This window comes from Brachyhypopomus gauderio, chromosome 10 (assembly GCF_052324685.1).
Source record: "Brachyhypopomus gauderio isolate BG-103 chromosome 10, BGAUD_0.2, whole genome shotgun sequence".
In the NCBI taxonomy this organism is placed as follows: domain Eukaryota; kingdom Metazoa; phylum Chordata; class Actinopteri; order Gymnotiformes; family Hypopomidae; genus Brachyhypopomus; species Brachyhypopomus gauderio.
This window is the reverse complement of record NC_135220.1, coordinates 20,433,165-20,453,269: the sequence shown is the minus strand read 5'-3', so window position 1 is coordinate 20,453,269 and position 20,105 is coordinate 20,433,165. Positions and strand designations below refer to the sequence as shown.

The 20,105-nt window shown below is 41.0% G+C and overlaps 1 protein-coding gene across 1 annotated transcript; it reads left to right on the top strand.

The window, feature by feature from the left end:
• The first annotated feature begins 8,763 nt into the window (after positions 1 to 8,763).
• Positions 8,764 to 11,748, top strand: LOC143526201 (olfactory receptor 1500-like). Its single transcript, XM_077020846.1, has 4 exons — positions 8,764 to 9,572; positions 11,116 to 11,239; positions 11,344 to 11,613; positions 11,740 to 11,748. The coding sequence occupies exons 1-4, from the start codon at positions 8,764 to 8,766 to the stop codon at positions 11,746 to 11,748; spliced, it is 1,212 nt and encodes a 403-aa protein (XP_076876961.1).
• The last annotated feature ends 8,357 nt before the right edge of the window (positions 11,749 to 20,105 follow it).

Sequence of the window (20,105 nt, the reverse complement as noted above, 5' to 3'; positions counted from 1 at the left end):
CCCGTTAACGGCGTTCGTTAATTTGATACTCTTATCGGGCGATATAAAAATTATCGCCGTTAATCTATTCTTAAAGTTCGGTTGGGAACGGGGTCAAAATGGGTAAGCAAACTATGATGACTTTCAACTTGATAGTTTAGCTCGGCTGTATTCCTAACCAAATTGCACAGTAGGGGAGAGAACGAGTTTTCAAACCTGTGAATTACAAATCGTACATGTGTTTACATGGATGCATTGCAGTCACGAAGTCGCCAGGTTTGCTTCATGGAAAGTGTTACCGGAGTGGAGCTCGGAGCGGTCGTTTTCTGCATGGTCCTAGCGCTAGATTTGTCGCTATTTAAATATTTCTTTTTAACCGTTAAAACTGCAGAGGACCAAAACCGGCTTTTGAAAAAGTGTCCCCCCAAATTACGTCTGTGAGGTTAAATGTACTAAATGTTGGCTTACATTTCAAATATCATGTTTAGCTGAATAAACATGTTATCAACCAGAGTTGTATAATCCAGGTTCAGAAAGTAAAAGTCCTCACCAGGATTTTGCTCAAGCTTGCTTGAGCAATGCCTTATCTCTCTGAGGTAGTCTTCAATGTTGTGGTCGCGCTTCTCTGGATCAAAGCGCTCAATGTCTTTGGCGAGGGCGTCCAGCTGCTTCAGGCGTGGGGCCTCACTAGGTTTTGGTTCTCGGGCAAAGCTATAGTGATGTGGCTCGTACCTGCCACGCTGAGGAGACTGGAGGATGCGTCTGTCATATCTGTCATGGTGCGGGGGCTCTTCTCTTTCCTGGGAGTAGTCATCAAGTCCATAGTCTCTGTAGTCCTGGTAGGGAGGTCTGGAGTGTGCAGCTCTCCACACCTCTAGGAGGCCCTTCCGCTGTTGGTCAGCAAAGCGAACTTGTTCCTGGTGCTGAGCGTCAGAGCGGTAGGAGCAGCGAGTTGACTCTCGTCGTGGGGGTGAGAAGAAAAAGGGGGACATGAAGGAGGAGTAGTGCTGACGCGTAGTTCGGGGTCTCTCAGGCGCGTGGCGGGACGTGCGAACCCTGGAGGGGGTTCGGGGAGCCCGTATTGGGCTGAGCTCTTCAGGGTGTTCCTCCTCTGAGTCATAACCTGAAGTGTGGTGGCGTGGAGCAGTACTTGGTACTGCTGGCCGTGGCGGACTGAGGCGTAGGCTGGGTTGTCTGGTACCCAGTGGCGGACTTAGCAATTTGGGGGCTCAAGGCGAATTTAGCTAGGGGGCCCATCAACATTAATATGCGAGAAATAAGTTCAGGTTCACACTACATGATTTTAGGCTGGTTTTTCAGTCGCCAACTGTTTTTGTAGATCGCCGACAGAAACTGTGGTCGGAGGCAAATCGGGGATCATTCGGCGCTCGCTCAGTCGTGTAGTGTGAACTGCTGAAAGACGCTCGCCGAGCTGTCGCCGAGTGGTCGCCAACTCATCACAGACGACCGGCAGATATCTAGCATGTTTAATATCTAGCATGTTTCATATCTAGCCCAGTCGGCGACTGTAAGTCAACAGCAGCATCTAGCTTCATACAGCGAGATGGTATTGGCTCCAGGGGAGGCACGACATGGCCATCTCTGGGGTTCTGGGAGCGAAGGGACATCCTGCTGACTGCCTCCACTATGGACCTCACTTCCAGGTCGCTCTCACCTCCCGAGCCGGCATCCTCCCGCCTCTGTCGCGCACTGGTTAGGTCATCCACCTCCTCCTGCAGGGCATCTAGCTCCATCCTGGTTTTCTTGTGGAAGAGCAGGAATATTCGACCAATGGCCTCCTGAATGTTGACCTCAGAAGCTTGCTGGATAAAAGCCACCATTTCACCTATCTTCCTCTCACAGTCCTCCCTGGAATATTGCTGGATGCTGTTCTCCTCTTCTTCAGGCAGCCGGATGAGTTGGCTGATCAGGTTGGGAAGGGAGATGTGAGGGGGTTGCTGGGGTTGCTCCCCAGAGTTGCGTCGGGATGCTGATGCTGTGCTCATTCTCAGGCCTATGACTAGGGCTCAGTTTTCCTAGGGGCAAGCAGGCTATGCACTGTACTCAAAGTGTATAGAACCAGCACTAAGCCTTGACTAGGTCAAACGACAAGCATGTACTCAAAAGGAATATGAAGCTAGCAGCAAACCTCAGATGGGGACCAGCAATGTACTCAAACGGGGTAGGACGTTAGCAGCAAACCTTGAATATATCTCAAATAGAAACCACAAGCAATGTATTAAAAGGGAATATGAAGCTAGCACCAAGCCTTGACTATATCAAATAGGGCAACAAGCGAGGAGCAGCAACTTCTGCAAACCCAATGTACTGGAGCGGCTAAGGGATCTATTCTAGTTATGGCAAGGGGGGACTACAGTTAGCACACGCGCTAGCTACCTCCAATGATGTGTACCAGCATTAAATTCTACTCAACAGGAGCAAGCAACCGAACTTTCAGTTAGGTGAAAAGGCTACTCTGAATTCAATCAAGATCGGTATATCAAAGCATCAATGCTTATTAGTATAACAGTTAATTCATTACCAGTCAATGGTTACTGAATAACAACACCCCAGATGTGATCAATAAGAGTCCTAATTAATATGAGTAGACAGTAAAAGTGGTTGCTCATTAATTAACAATGATCAAATTAGAGTATGGTTAGTTGTTATTCTTAGGGAAAAATGTATTAAGTGATGTATTATGTGTTGAAATTACATCTAGTGTTATCCGATATGGATGAGTGTATATGAAACAAAACCTTTGCCCTTGTATACACCTTTGTTTTTAGATTTTGGCTCCACCTAGTGGCGGGATGGGTGTATATACCTTTAACTATGCGGTTGTTACTGAACAGTCGTTGTCGCGGTTACAACTGAAGCCAAGCAACTATTCCTCACACAGGGCACCAATTATGTAGGTGCTGGCCAAATTTATTTAGTAATCAGTCTCATAAAATTACCTACGAAATGGTGGGAGTTCAGACCGTGTCAAATTTACCCAAATTTTATATAAATTCATTTAACTAAGGTCGCCACTAATTGTGGTCAACTCCCGTAGCCCAAATTGTTTGATTAACAAACTATAAATCTGAAGGTTACAGTTCAAATAATAGTTCTGGCTTCAGGTTGTAACAGAGAAACAACGACTCAAACGACAGCATTTAAACATAAAACATTTATTAATCACAAAGCATAATAGTTAAAAACATCACCAACAAAGGGGGCAACAGGGTAGGCTAGTGTGTGTGTGTGTGTATGCGTGCGTGCGTGGATGTGTATTCGAGTGCGCGCGTGGGTACGTGCGTGTGGACGTGCGTATGGGGGAGGAGATCCTTTAGACAAAGAGAAACTCGATGGCGCGAAAACCAAACCGAGCTCCCACTACAGTCACGAACACAACGCAAATTTACTCTAACTAACTAAGGCACGGTTTCGTCAGTCACTGTACAGCCCCAACGAGCGTATAGTGGGACACACGTTTAACAAGTACACGAGGAATCGGATATTAACTATGAAATAAAGGAATCAGTGTGAATAACCGAACAAGTTTAAACAGAATACCTATTTAAGCTTTAAACGGAATATCTCTTTAAGCCTTAAACAGAGTACGGTTTAACATGAATGTGATTATAAACACCACTGCAAACAAGCATTCACAAAATATCGATCTAAGCACACAGAAAAGAGTAAAACAAGATATTGTTCTAAGTCTGCCCAGATGCACAGTCTTCCTTTGAGTTGTTCAGTCCGCGGCCCGTGCAGTAGGCCAGGTAGCCTCTTGAGGAGGACTCCTTCGTGCGCTTTTGAGGAGAAGGTTCCGCTGGATCGCGTTGCTCCGTCCAGGGGAAGCTGTGGTGGCCGTTCGATCGGCGGTCCCTCTGTGGTCCGTTGTGTGGTCGCGCTGCACCGGGTGGTGGCTTCACAGCACAGGTCGGAGGAGGACCGTTTGCTGCAGCTCCCGATCTATCTCCCCTTATCGCCTTACTCCTGGCGCGTAGCCTGGCGCCTGTTTGTTTGTTCCAGTGTTTGTAAGTCTACCCGTATGTCTACCTAACCCCTTTTTCCCTCTCGTTCCTCTTTGTGTTAATGTACCCGTGTGTGTATTCGTATCTGTTCCGTTGAATGTGTCTAACGTTCTTCCCCGGTCTTCCCAGGGAGTGTGTGCTAGGCGATTCGTGATGGACGCTTCACCAAGGGCAGTCACCTCCCAGACGCAGGACTGAGCGCATCGGATCCGCCCATCGTCGTGGGTTCAGGGCACTCTGTCCTGTTGGCACCCCGGGACGGGTAGTGCCCTTGGAGGGGGCGTCTGTCACATTGAGGACCCCGGCCCCTCCCCTTTGGGCGTGTGTATACGTGGTCCACGTGCTTTGTCTGCGTCTGTGGAACTCTGTGGTGAAGGCTATGTCGTGTGATAATGTGTATCACTTGTGAATCGTCTCGTAATCACATGGGGCTAATGTGGTTTGTCTATTTAATGTGCGCTCACGCAGTGTCCTGTGCTCGTCGTTGTCTAAAGTCTACACGTCTCAGTGTGTATGTATAAGTGTTCCGTGTGCGCTATTGCTCAATTCCTATTTAAAATAAAAGTGACGTCAGTCTAAAGGAGGATTCAGTGTCTCATCCTTCGCCACGACCCAATCGTCACACCACTGATATCAGCCGTACACTGAAGAGGGCACATGTTAGAGAAGGAGCAGTGCCACAGATTTTCAACCTTCCAGACTATATTATTAATAATAAATATTTTATTATATTATATATTTTATTATACGTTGATGAAATTCTGTAGCCAATGAGAAGTGGCTGCAATAAATTATTTTGAAAATTGTATATTTTGTGTCAGGTCAATTTATCTATGTATTTGTGGGAAACTGAATTGTGTAAGCTCTTTTCTGCTACTTGAAGGTAAAAAAATCTGACAAATTTTGTCATAACTTTCAGATTCAAACTCATTATTTTCTCTATCATAATTTCACAATTAATTTCACCCACATTTAGCCATGTAGTGCTCAAAGATGCTCCTTCACACTGATGCCATCTCATATTATACTTGAACATATATAAGAGGTATTGCACTTAAAGAATTTATGAAAACTACAGCTGTAACGGGGAGAGTTGACAAATAAAAGAGATAATATAACGTTGCAAGGGAAGGGGGTGACGCAAATGCAAGACAAGCTAATTTATTAAATAATAAAAACCACGATAACAACCAGAATCCAGAGAAAACAGAACTAAGAAACATACAAGCCTTACTTAACAACGTACTTAGGGAGAATACTAAACGAGAACTAAAATACAAACGACACAACGCAACAAGCAACAAGGAAGTTAATCATAAACGCTAGGGAAGGATACAACTGTGACGGGTAGGCTAGACAACCGGGAGACGTGAACACAGGAGAACATAACAACTAACAAACCAAATACACATGAGATGTAATGAAATACAGGGGCAACGGAGTACTAGAAACGCTAAGGCATACGAACCACAAACAGACAACGAGAGAACGAACATCAACAACACTGAGGACGGGGAACATACACAAGGAATACAAGCGCTAGACACTGGGAAAGATAAACCAACACACGGAGACTAGGAGAAACCAAACGAGAGGAACAGGACTATACCAGGAGATACAGAGGAGAGGCGAGGGGTACCGTGCAGGGAATGACCGACAAAGGAGTGAAACACTCGGGGATCTTTATACACAGGGACAGGACGGTGAAACAAGATTCAGGTGCACGAGACTGACGATGAGGGCGTGACAAACAGAGGGAGGAATGAATGGGAGCGGGGAGCTAGGCGGGACCAGGGAGGGGGGCAGGGCTAGACGTGACAGATAAACTCATAAATTTGACTTTCAATATCAGAATTGTGATCATAATTAAAACTTATCAAAGTTATTTATTTACAACTTTTTTTACCATAATTATGATTGAATATCAAAAACATGACATACATGTGTTATTTAGTTTTAGCCAGGTGAAAGAAAAGGGCTTTATGCAGGGTTTTGTTAAAATTTTACCTAAATTGAAAACTTCCCAGACTGCTTATAAATTTATCTCTTGGGATAATACAAAGTTTTACATATCACAACATCGGCAATATTCTCACCTTTAATTTAAGCCATATTTTATCAAAATCGGATAAGAAATAAGGGCGCTAGGACTGTTTTTGTGATAGATGGATGCACATCCCACATAGGAACTATACTGCTTTGCTGACATGACTCAATTCATAGTAATGGCGCCGAGGGCGGCGCATCGCTAGCTATAGCGGCAACAGGCGATGTCCAATCCAGTAATATAGATCAATGGGGGGGACAACCGGGTCTGTTGTCCCGGGCCTCAGAGCCAGGAGGGCCCATCAAAGAGCCCAGCAATTTATTTTTTATTGAAAGTCTATAATTTTTAAATAATCTTGAAATCTTTCATTAATATAACATTCTGTACTCAAAATAAGTTCAATAGCTAAAATATATATGTTTTTTACCTATCTGCATATTTTCCATTAAGTGCATACACCCCCGCCTACCACTGAAATATGGTTTGATCCAGCACCGACCGTAACCGGCTGGTACCCGCCCAACAGCGGGAAATACAGTGGTGGATAGTTAAAGTCAATACAGAAATCTGGAGCGCAGAAAAGAAAGGAAAAACATTTACCTGACGAATTTTAAAGTTGCATTGTGTTCCAGGTTTGAAAAGAGCTGGAATTTAGTACTTGAAAATGCTTGAAATTGTAACTACTTCGTTTCACAAAAAATAGCTATCTGACTAAACAGTTCTCTTGTATTACGTTCTTGTAATTCGTTCTTGTAAAAAGTCTTGTAGTGTAACTTTTCGATTACTTTTAAAAAGTAATGTAACTATTTACTTTTGGATTACTTTTTGATTACGTTAAGGTTTAAATGAGTATTGACCCATGTTCAACATAAAATTTTTGAGAACTGACAATATGAACCTTAAAAGAGTACTAAGCTGAGAGGGAATTGCTGACAGGCAATCACAGGAGGTCCACAAGAAGAGATGCCTGCACCAGGCATGTAAGATTCTCAGACTCCTGTCATCAGGCCATACTCTTTTCTGCTCCTCTCCCAGGCTCTACCATTTTCACTGTTTGCAGACTAACACAAGCAGGTTCAGAAACCACTTCTTTCCCACAGCGGTTACCTTATTGAACTCTTTCCAAAGAACATTCTTTCCTTCCCCTCTATTCATACCTTACCATCCACACATCTGTACAGTGTTCCTCTTCAATTCACATCTGTATAGCCCTATCTACAGTGGTATAGGATAATCTGTATATTATCTGTATGATTCCGTCTGTTTATCACATTTATTTATACCATGCTATTTTTCTTTGCCCTGTACATTGTACTGCCATAACTACATTACACATACCCTACATGCATTTCCCTAGGTAATTTATCTATTCTGCACATATCTATTAACCATCTTTACTTACACCAGCTGTAAATAACTGTATTTTATCTCTAAATACTGCATTCTATACAATCTGCACGTATTGCACTTGATTAGATACCAAACTGCATTTCATTACTTCATACAAATTTAATTTACATGTATTGCTTGTCGAACAGTAGGTCTAAGATAGGTCCAATGATACCAATTGGGTAGGCTAGGTTGTGTCATAGACATCGACAAACGTTTTTCCAACACCAAATATTTGATACCTTCTGTTATTGTCTGTAATAGTCATGTATGATTCCAACGAATACCTGTTAAGGACTTTAAACAGTTAATTTGGTTAGCCTGTAAATCAAGCTAGCATGCTAAAGGACAAACACATTCAGGTGAATGGTAGTAGCTAGCCCAGCAGATAGCTAAAATATGAGCGCAAAGCAAAAAAAAAAAAAAAAAAAAAACATCATTAAATATTTCACAAAGGTTTTTGTTTATATTTTTAAATGTAACTAAAATTGTAATTCTTAATAAAGCACTTTGTAGACACCCCCGGACAATTAAAAAAATTATTCTTAAAATCTCCGTAAATGCACTGGATTAGCATTACCATAAACTCCATTTTAGTACAAGCTAACCGCATCACCGTACTCAATTGGCCGTGTAGCCTAACCACTCGACTTACTTTTACATTAAAGGAAAAAATACATCCAAAACGCTGAATACACATCTAACAATGTTTTTACACGGCACAATTCATACCCGTACCTCTCCTTTCACTACTTAATGCAGCCTGAAGGAGCGAATCAATGAAATGCATATAGCTCTTAAAGAGACAGTACAACATTTTGAAGCCAAATTATGTTACTCTTTATTAAAACTTTGTTTGTCACAAATAATGGGACAATTGGCTTTGGATGTGTGAATATGGATTACGTAATTAATTATAGGTCAGTTATAAAAGAGCTTGGTCTCTTGTTCCGGCTGCAGAAGATATTGTAACATTCACCTGAAAGAGGTCTCTTTATACTCTACTATAGTAGTACTCTACTATACTATTTGTAATATGTATTGCAGAGAGTATCATTTGTTATTCATTCACTGTATGTTTTAAAATCTTACATATCTATTTTAATAATTTAAATTGTGAGATAAAGTTAATTGCTCTATAACCATATTTTTCTTTCAGTATTTCACGTGAACATGACTTACATAGGATCCCTTGATAATGCAACAATAATTCGTCCTGCTACATTTTACATCAATGGATTTTACAATGTTCCACATGCAAAGTATTACTATATGTTCCTATGCTTTGTTTATGCTGTGACTGTTTTAGGAAATTCATTCGTAATGGGCGTTTTATTCCTGGAACGGACTTTACACACAGCAAAGTATATAGCTGTCTTCAACTTGGCCTTCTGTGATCTGTGTGGAAGCTCAGCTCTCATTCCAAAGCATGTGGAAATGTTTCTTTTTGATAACCAGTACATATCATATGAGGACTGTCTGGCTAACATGTTCTTTGTTAGTTTCTTTATGTGTCTGCAATCTTTTAGTCTACTTGTTTTGGCTTATGACAGACTGGTTGCTATATGTTTCCCTCTGAGGTATCATGCTATTGTAACAAAAACATCAATGACTATGATCACTGGCACAATATGGGTTATTGCGATGACTTTCGTTGCTTTGCTTGTGGGGCTGATTACCAGACTGTCCTTCTGTAGATCAACTACAGTTGACAGCTATTTCTGTGATTATGGCCCTATCTATAAACTAGCATGTAATGATAATACCATGAATTACATAATGTCATATGTCGGTACTGCTGCACTTATTTGTATTCCATTGTCACTCATAATTCTCTCTTATGCATGTATTGGCTTTGCATTGCTCAGGATCTCACATGGTGCTGACAGAATTAAGGCTATGAAAACCTGCACCTCTCATCTCATATTAGTGGCCATTTTTTATATCCCAATTACTACAGTTTACATTACTGCTCTTACAACATATATTCATCCGAATATTAGGATAATCAACTTTGTCCTCACACAAACTATTCCACCTATGCTCAATCCTATTATATATACTTTAAAGACAAGGGAGATTCTGCAGTCTATTACAGTACTCTACAAACGGTCTAAAATGAAGTCTACAGTGTCAGTGGCAAACAATGTGAATAAACACAGTAGATACTGTCTTGCAAGAAAGAAAAGAATTCTTAGTTGTTCTTAACTGAACATCTTTAGAGATCATCAGCATAATGACTGCTACTTACTATATATGGCTTGCCACTTTACTGTGATTCACTATTGATTAAGTAACTTGATTAAACATATTAAACTAATTTCATCATTTATTTAATCAAGTAAAGATGTTGTGTTTAACATCTATTAAAATCCAATTTCCTAATAATTTCTAATAAAAATTCTAATAAATGAGATAAAAAATTAGTTCAATTTTTGGATTGTGCTTGTACAAGCCACATACCCTAAAATTTTGTAACTTTCCCAAATAATCAACATACATGGTTAATGTTCATATTTAAAATAGAATCCTTAATTTAAACACAGTTTGTGTATGCACATTTTAGCAAAGATGTAGTTGAAACACCTAAATACAATACTTAGCATTTCTACATAGCCTACATCAGGCTATATACTGCACATTGGTTGACACCAATAAACAAAATATGGAAATACTTTGTATTTGGTATTCAATGATAGCTACACCCTCTAAAACCTATGCACGTATCTCACTAATAAAATACCATTATTTAGAAGGCCATTTAGCTTCTATGCTTTCTTTGAAGATTTTCAAGTATCACAAGCAGAGGTGTATAATCCAGGTTCAGAAAGTAAAAGTCCTCACCAGGATTTTTTTTCCTGGATTGTGTTGATTCCACTAATTTTACCTGGATTGCACTAATTAGAAAATCTAGCTAGCTTGAGCAAAATCCTGGTGAGGACTTTTACTTTCTGAACCTGGATTATACATGTCACGTCCAGCCCCTCCCTCCTCCCTGGTCTCGCCTAGCTCCCCGCTCCCATTTGTTCCTCCCTCTGTCTGTCACGCCCCCCTCGTTAGTGCCCACACACCTGAGTCTCGTTTCACCGTCTTGTCTCTGTGTATAAAGAACCCCGAGTGTTTCATTCCCTTGTCGGTCATTCCCTGTATGTGAGTCCCTTGCTGTTCCTCTGTTTTGCCTGATGGTCTGTTCGTGTTATGGTTCTTGCTCCCTCTCTGTTTTGTTTTAGCCTTGCTTGTTTTGATATTCCATGTTCAGCGCCTATGTCTTCCTTGTATGTATCCCTAGTCTTTTGTAATCTTTAGTAGTTTTATGTCTCATTGGTTACTCAGTTAAAGTTGTACTGTTGTGCTTTAGGTTTTCTTGTGTCTCGTTGCCCCGATACTCTTTACTGCTTGTGTGTTTATGGTTTGTTAGTTGTGTATTCTCATGTATGCATGTTCCTAGTTGTGTAGCGTACCCTTTAAGTCAATGTTCCTCTCCCCGGTAGTTTGCATAGCTCCCTCTGTCTTCTGTGTCTTTATCGTGTCTGTTAACCCCTCTTATTAAAATATCCGAATCTTCTGCACTTGCGTCATGCCTGCCCGTCACAAACGTAACAGAATGACCGACCCTAAAGATGTGACGCAGCAGAGTGCTAAGACATTGGTTGTTCCTATACAACCGTTTGATAGGGACGCCTTCACAGAGCAACTGTACTCTATCCAAGCCTTACTGGCTAAGGACGCTGAGGGTAAGCCTGTGGCGCTGCCTTCTCTGTGTCCCTGCCCCGAGGAATACGATGGCGAGAACGGATTAGTCAGACTCTTTCTTCTTCAGAGTGAAGCATATATACACGACACCTCACTGTTCCTAGCCCACCTGAGAACATACTGGTGATATTTTTGCGGTCTCTGTTGAAGGGAAGAGCCCTGGAGTGGGCTGACATTATCCTAAAACACCGGGCGACGGACGCCTGGACCGTGGCAGGGTTTTGTCGCTTGCTGTGTGAAAGGTTTGGGGGGGGAAATTATGATTCTACTCCTCAGCCTCAACGGGGAATAACCGCCGACCTGTGGGTCAGTAGCAGGCTTAGGACCTCCACGACCCCCGATGATTGCATCCTGGAAGCCACTCCCCAACGGCCCCCCAAGAATTTTTTGGGGGGACGCAGTGGCCACTCACCCCAGGAGGTCGGACGTCAGCCCCGATACTCTTTACTGCTTGTGTGTTTATGGTTTGTTAGTTGTGTATTCTCATGTATGCATGTTCCTAGTTGTGTAGCGTACCCTTTAAGTTAATGTTCCTCTCCCCGGTAGTTTGCATAGCTCCCTCTGTCTTCTGTGTCTTTATCGTGTCTGTTAACCCCTCTTATTAAAATATCCGAATCTTCTGCACTTGCGTCATGCCTGCCCGTCACAAACGTAACAATACACCTCTGATCACAAGAAGCTTTGTTGTAGTGACACCAGGATACATGAATCCATGTATCCATCCATGAATGGGGTGACAGCTTGAGGTCTGACTGACATGGATTTCTAGTGCAGTGCAGAAAACCCACCAGACTCACAAAGTTAACTGCACACCATGGTGATGAAACACATACAGTAATATCCTAATTGCTTGGCTGTTTCCATCACTGTAGGTAATGACAGCTTGAGGTCTGACTGACATGGATTTCTAGTGCAGTGCAGAAAACCCACCAGACTCACAAAGTTAACTGCACATCATGGTGATGAAACACATACAGTAATATCCTAATTGCTTGGCTGTTTCCATCACTGTAGGTAACGTAGCCACAGAGATAAGCCTGCATGCTTTAAAAAACCTGCCTATCACAGTCACCTGTTGTTTTGCCTTGAGCATTTGGTAAGTTAGTGATGACCAAGTCTTTTTCGGAACTTTAGCCTGAGCACAGAGTACTCCTTTGTATTGTACCTATAATCCCCCACCATTGTAGGCCATTAAAACCTGTTCTGCAAGGGTGTAAGTTTTCAATTAAACCCTGGGAGACCTGAGCTGTATACCTATTTCATAACTGACAGTTTGCAATTTTATGGATTGTGTTAGTAAAACATGCAAGGAGCAAGTTTATGTGGCTCATCTGACCTATAACAAGACTACTCCTATTTCAAAGGAGGCCTTGCATCCATCCATCCATCCATCCATCCATTCACCACTGCTTATCTGGGTCAAGATCTTCCACCTCAGTTCCCAGGACTGCCGAGAGACAATCACTCCAGTGTGTCCTGGTTCTTCACCTGGGACTCCTCCCAGTCAGACATGCACTGAACACCAGTATCATGGACCAGTATATAAACTAGCATGTAATGACACTTACATGAATTACATAATCTGTGTTGCTACAATACTTTATATACCTTTGATATTGATAACAACATCATATGTTTGTATTGGTTTTGCATTGCTCAAGATCTCACATGGTGCTGATAGAATCAAAGCTATTAAGACCTGCACTTCTCATCTCATGTTAGTGGCCATGTATTACCTCCCAATTATTAGCATTTACATTGTTGTTTTTACAACATATCTACATCCAAATGCTAGGATAATTAACTCTGTGCTGACACAAACTATTCCACCCATGTTGAATCCCATTATATATACTCTTAAGACAAAAGAGATTTTGCAGTCTTTTAAAGAACTGTACAGACGAGCAAAGCTGAACTATGCAATTTCATGAAATATGATTAGCAATGAAGAGAATTAAAATGTCAAAACAGCAGTAAAGTGTCTTGAAAGGAAGCAAAGACTTCTAAGCTATACTGTGGAGAAAGCTCATGTTCAGGAACTGTAAATGAAACTAGGGTTTCTCTCAAAGAAAAAAATGTCTTTTGTAATAATTAATTTGATGAACTCAGTACATACATCTAAATAAATGACTTTGAATTTTTTGAGTGTTTGCAATGAAATTATTTTATTGCACCTTTTATCTCATTGTTTATCAAAACAATAATTTTAAAACACCTATTTTCAAAATACACTCTAATTCGAAACTTTTCTCCATGCAAAAACAAGAAATGTTGGTCTCTTCACACAGCAAATTTGAATTTTAGATTTTTCCACTATGAAATTCTAATATGCAAATAACTGCACCAGTGTTTATCTAACACAAAGCAATTATGAGGTATGTAAATTCTGAGAAGAGTGAGATTTATTAGGGGCAAATACACAATCAGAGTCATTAAGACAGTCCAGGGACATAGAATTGATGATACAAACAGATCCAGGGAATACATGAAAACCAGGAAAATCTAAAAGACACATGAACAAGCGTAGGATGGAAAAACAACATATCTGTTGTCAATACAGTCAGCCCCGTCGACAGGGGGGGACAACCGGGTCTGTTGTCCCGGGCCCCAGGGCCAGGGGGGCCCATCAAAGAGCCCAGCAATTTATTTTTTATTTAAAGTCTATAATTTCAAATAATCTTGAAATCTTTCATTAATATAAAATTCTGTACTCAAAATAAGCTCAATGGCTAAAATATATATGTTTTTACATATCTGCATATTTTCCATTAAGTGCATACACCCCCGCTTCCCATTGAAAAATGGTTTGATCCAGCACCAACCGTAGCCGGCTGGTACCCGTCCAACAGTGGGAAATATAGTGGTGGATAGTTAAAGTAAACAGAAATCTGGAGCGCGGAAAAGAAAGGAAAAACATTTACCTGACGAATTTTAATTTTGCATTGTGTTCCAGGTTTGAAAAGTGCTGGAATTTAGGCAAAAGTACTTGAAAATGCTTGAAATTGTAACTACTTCGTTTCACAACAAATATTTATCTGACTGAACAGTTCTCTTGTATTACGTTAACAAATACGAGCCTCTTGCAATTCCAGGACGAAACATGAGAGAACGTGAAGATGTTAAGATTGGGCGTTTTGAAAATAAACAACCTTTAAATAATGTGATAAAAAGCGAATTATTTCGAATCATTCCGAGTATATGTATAAATATTTAACTTAATTAAGTTTAACGTTCTGGGAAATATTGAAATGGACCTTTAAAGTGACGTACAAGTGCTTGAATTCCACCTTATAAAGGTGTATGAACCCTGCAAACATGACTTTGTTCTTTGCGCTGAGGCGCGGAGCACGCAAAGTTACAAAATTCGAGAGGTGCATGACCAATGATCTATATTAGATCAATAATATAGATAATAATAATATAGATTAATGTAATATAGATCAATCAGTAATATAGATCAATGTGCACGACCTCGCGAATCGACAGCGCGTGAGGCCCTCGCGCACGGGCGGTACCACTGCGATTATGTCATTTTCGCAAACCAGTCAGCTGTCAGAAACAACTTTGATGTGTGGCTATATTATATACTATATGACCTAACACAAGGATTGTCTGCTACAGAGGAAATTCAAATGACGTAAGCGCGGGGGGGGGGGGGGGGGGGGGGGGGGGGTTAGTCTTTGTCCCGGGCCCCAGCAAAACTGTCAACGGGCCTGAATACAGTCTACAGTCAACAGCAGCATGTGTTGTACATTTTGCCAACTTCTGATCTAAAAGTCTGTCATCACTCTTTTAGAAAAGTATTTCCTTCGCGCCATCAGGATAGAATGAATTTGATTGTGGTTGGATGAGAAGTATAAACATATAATATTCCGACACCCTATTGGTTTGTACATGATACATCGCACCTGCACACGTCACGTCACACTCCAGTGAGGACGTAGCAGATGTACACTACCGTTCAAAAGTTTGGGGTCACTTAGAAATGTTCTTATTTTTCAAAGAAATGCAGGTTTTTTTTTTCAATTTAGCTAACATTAAATGCATCAAAAATACACTATACATTATTAATGTGATAAATGACTATTCTAGCTGTAAACATCTGGTTTTTAATGCAATATCTACATAGATGTATGGAGACCCATTTCCAACAACCATCACTCCAGTGTTCTAATGGTGTTTGCTAACTCTGTAAGGAGGCTATTGGATATTTAGAAAACCCTTGAAAACCCTTGTGCAAGTAGGTTAGCACAGCTGAAAACTATAAAAACTATAAAGCTATAAGCTATAAAACTGACCTTCCTTTGAGCTAGTTGAGAATCTGGAGCATTACAATTGTTGGTTCGATTAAACTCACAAAATGGCCATAAAAAAACAACTTTCAATTGAAACTCGACAGTCTATTCTTGTTCTGAGAAATGAAGTCTATTCCATGCGAGACATTGCCAAGAAACTGAAGATTTCCTACAATGGTGTGTACTACTCCCTTCAAAGGAGAGCACAGACAGGCTCTAACCAAAGTAGAAGGAGAAGTGGAAGGCCCCGCTGCACAACTGAGCAAGAAGACAAGTACATTAGAGTCTCCAGTTTGAGAAATCGACACCTCACAGGTCCTCAACTGGCAGCTTCATTAAATAGTACCTGCAAAACGCCAGTGTCAACATCTACAGTGAAGAGGCGACTCCGGGATGCTGGCCTTCAGGGCAGAGTGGCAAAGAAAAAGCCATATCTGGCTAATAAAAGAAAAAGATTAATATGGGCAAAAGAACACAGACATTGGACAGAGGAAGATTGGAAAAAAAGTGTTATGGACAGGTTTGTTAAAGCTTGCTGGCTCTCCCTTTTTAATTTGCTACAAATCCATTAGCATTTTCTTGAATTAGCTTGCTATACCCACCACGGACCATGTTGACTTCATCCTACAGCCGTGCAGTGGATGGCACTGGGGTAAAATTAGGTTCAACAAGTTGTCTTGTTTGAGTGCTTCTGTTCATTTACTCTTTGAGAGTACCTTTTTGGACCAAGTGATTGTCAACGACAATGATGAATGACAAATAATTTATTTTGGGGGGGTGGGAGTATAATTGAAGTCTACTAATCAATCCTGCCGGAACAGGATACGGGAACTCTTTAATTTTGAAGCGTGCGTTCCGGCAACTGTTTGCCTCGATCCGGTAACATTTTATACCGCCAGTGTAACAATTTACACTCGCCACCCCCCAGTCGACGCTGTAAACGCTGTTTGCGTTCCGGCAATGTTTGATTTACAAATTAAGCCCTGGTAACAATCCTTTGCAGATATTAAAAATTTTCCTGTATTTTAGTAATAATATGGTTAATAACAATTGTATTATCACTACTATTTATTATTAATTCACTGATTGTTTTAAAACCTAATATTTGACACATCTATTTTGATCATTTAAATTTTTATATGAAATTCCTCCATGCTTCTTGAATTAGATATTTTTCCAATAACACATATTCAAATATTTCATGCAACCATGACATACACAGATAATACAACGATTTTTCATCCGGTCACATATTACATCAATGGATTTTACAATGTTCCACATACAAAGTATTACTATATATTTATTTGTTTTGTGTACGCTGTAACTGTTTTAGGCAATTATTTTGTCATGGGCACAGAACTAAAGTAATTAGTTACTCACTACTTATTCAAAAAAGTAACTGAGTTAGTAACTGAATTACTTTATAATAAAAGTAACTCGTTACCAGGGAAAGTAACTATTTGCATTACAGTTAAAAAAAGTTATATGCCAATGAATAAGGATTTTTTTGAAAAAGCAGTTTTCACAGTCAGTTGAAATGAGTAGATCAGATAGATGAGTAGATCAGATAGGTGTAACTTTTGATATTTATTGCACATCAATAGACCAGTGCAGGATAAAATCCTTTAAAATCCCAAATTATTGTAAAAAAAAGCAAAAAGCAAAAGTAAACAGTTACACTATATAAAGTGCATTTACATCTATCAAATTAAATTATCTCAACCTGAGACAACTGGTTTGTTCACAACAGAAGTAAACTTAACACTAAAACCTCTATTCTTAATTAAATAAATCAAATAAATCTGGCAGACATTCAGGAACTAAAGTATTTTCTTAAATAATGTTTATATCGCCACCTTGAAAATGCTAATTTTTCTTCGGCTTGCTCCTGACTCGCCATTTCTGCCTCTTCTCCGTTTGTGTCGCGTCACTGGCGTGCTTCTGCACGCGTGTAAAAACACTGGCTCTGATTGGCCACCATAATGCTACCTTAGCCAATTGCTTACTGACTTGTTAAGTTAAACAGGTGTTACACCGAGAACTGTGACCTATCGAGATCTGTTACTCCTCACTAGCCTAGGCAGGGGTCCGCTCGGATTACTGTTAGTATATCAATATATAGTAACGCACCGCTTTTAATGACCAGTAACGTCAACGGCGTTGTAATGACAGGAAAAGTAATTAATTATATTATCCCGTTACTGACAAAATGACGTTGTTACCTAAAATATACCTTAAAAATAACGGTGTTATTCGCAACACTGGTCATAAACAATATAAACATAGAATCACTGAATGCCCTACATTCAAAAGCAAGACAGCACGTTGTCTGTGGGTTTTGTTTGTCACTTCTGATTGCACCATGTATTGTTTTTTACATGTGTGGCCCGTAGTAATATAGAAAAACCCGACTACGCCACCTGGGGAGTTTCACCCTAGGACATCTATTAATGTCAGCCAATAAAGGCACCTAGACACACACAGGTTGTAACGCGGGGGTGCGGGCGGAATGTTGAGGCACAAACTCCAGCGCGCACACTCAAGCGCAACTTTATTGAGTGTCTCAAACTCGGAACACATACACACAAGCACGGACGTAATGACACTCAGACAAAGACGAGCAAAGGACACTGCGCGAGCGCACATTAAATAGATGATCAACACACCCTCGTGATTTCGAGACAAGGCACAGGTGTGACCACGAACACGCTCACAAACAACCCACACCCACGGAAGTACATACATGGACACAACGACACGCAGACAACGTAGCGGCACGCCCACAGGGAAGGGTCCGGAGCTGTCACCGTAACACAGGTAAACCTGAATAAATATCCAGAGATGTGGATTGAGGTAATCAAAGGTTTATTCATAACCCATCCATAAAATCACTTCTTTTATTAATATTACTTAAAAGACAGAATTAACACACAATGCAGAAAATAGTACAGAAACACAGGAATTCCAAAAATCTGGCCTACTGACCGTGCGTGCCCAAGTACCAACAGTCTGGCCCTGTCTATATTTTAAAATCTCCAGTACACACCCACACCAGCAAAAGTGCAATGCACGTGAACTCACACCACAGCAAGTAGGGTGCCAAACCATGAGTGAACGGACATCCTGGTGTCCTACAAAAAGAAGAGACAATTAGAATTTACAATTTCTCTGACCACTAGGCCCACGGGACACCCCTGTGATAAAGCGCGACCCTAAACCCCTCAGGTGTATAGGAGGAGGGAGTTGCACTCTATGGGTAGTGTCGGGCGAGGGCCTTGTGGCCTGGAATAAATCAAGAGGTCGAAACTTTGCCTTTTTCCTTTGCACATTTATTTTAAACACCTACAGCTATATACATATTTACAATGCGCGTTCATGGAAAGAAATAAAACAATATTAAATTGAGTCCTCTTAATCAGAGTTTACAGATTGGTGACTGCAAAGTCACATAGATCCCATCATCACATACATTGTGAGCCTGCTCTCCCGGACTCGTTCCCCACTCTACTAATTACACCTCATTATATTCTATAAGCCCCTCCCCCAGAACATTCCATTCCTGATACCGGTACAACGGGAACAAAGAATATAAAACATTCTAATTGCTGTCAACATGCGATGAATAAACAGCTTTGGTCACATCTTTTCATGTCATGACATTGCTCCATTTTACATAATTCCCACATGCATATACAATCATTTTTATACAGTTCAAGTTTGTCCCTCCTCTTCTGCAGAGGTTGCACCTGCCCAGGTAAGTAAAAGCCTGAATTTTAAACTCTTACTCTTTTAGTCAGTTGGATGCAGACTGGTCACAGGTAAGTATACTCATAAATCATAATCATAGTCATATGTCTACAGGTGATGTGTAGGTGTATAGGTCTACATCATCACACACCCCCCACCTTAAGCTCGACACAATCCCAGTGGCGAGAAAGGAAGTCCGCTGTAACATTCTGGGAGCCTTTCCTATACCGAATGTCAAAACGATAGGGCTGCAATGACAGATACCAGCGTGTGACTCTGGCGTTAGAATCCTTCATCTTTCTTATCGACTGCAAAGCCCTATGGTCAGTCTCAAGGATAAAGTCATTGCCCAGCAAATAATACTTTAATGAGTCCAGGGCCCATTTTATAGCGAGGGCCTCCTTTTCGATGGTCAAATACCTGGCCTCTCTCAGTTTCCTGCTTATATACAGGATGGGCCTTCGGTCCTCTCCTTCATCCTGCAACAAGACAGCGCCCAGCCCCAAACCTGATGCATCAGTCTGAACCAAAAATGGTCTGCAAAGGTCTGGGCTGACTAGCACTGGTTCCTTGCACAGAGCGTCCTTTAGTTCATTAAAAACATTTTCACAATCCTGCATCCAGTTGACTCTCTGTGGCATGTCCTTTTTAGTTGCATCTGTCAGTGGTGCTGCCACCGTTGAGAAATTGGGAATGAACCTACGGTACCATCCTGCAAGACCTAGAAATGAGCGCACCCTCCTCTTTGTAGTAGGTTGCGGTGTTGCCCTCACAGCCTCAACCTTGTCCACTTGGGGTCGTATGTGTCCCCCACCCAGGATATTGCCTAGGTATGAGACCTCCTTACTAGCAAGATGACACTTACTT

Bases quoted from the DNA above. Each gene is read 5' to 3' on its own strand.
- LOC143526201 (XM_077020846.1), top strand. From the start codon at position 8,764: ATGGGCGTTTTATTCCTGGAACGGACTTTACACACAGCAAAGTATATA. The intron at 9,573-11,115 runs GTCAGTGGCAAA...ACCGTTTGATAG, and splicing joins TCTAAAATGAAGTCTACAGT to GGACGCCTTCACAGAGCAAC. The intron at 11,240-11,343 runs GTCAGACTCTTT...TCTCTGTTGAAG, and splicing joins ACGATGGCGAGAACGGATTA to GGAAGAGCCCTGGAGTGGGC.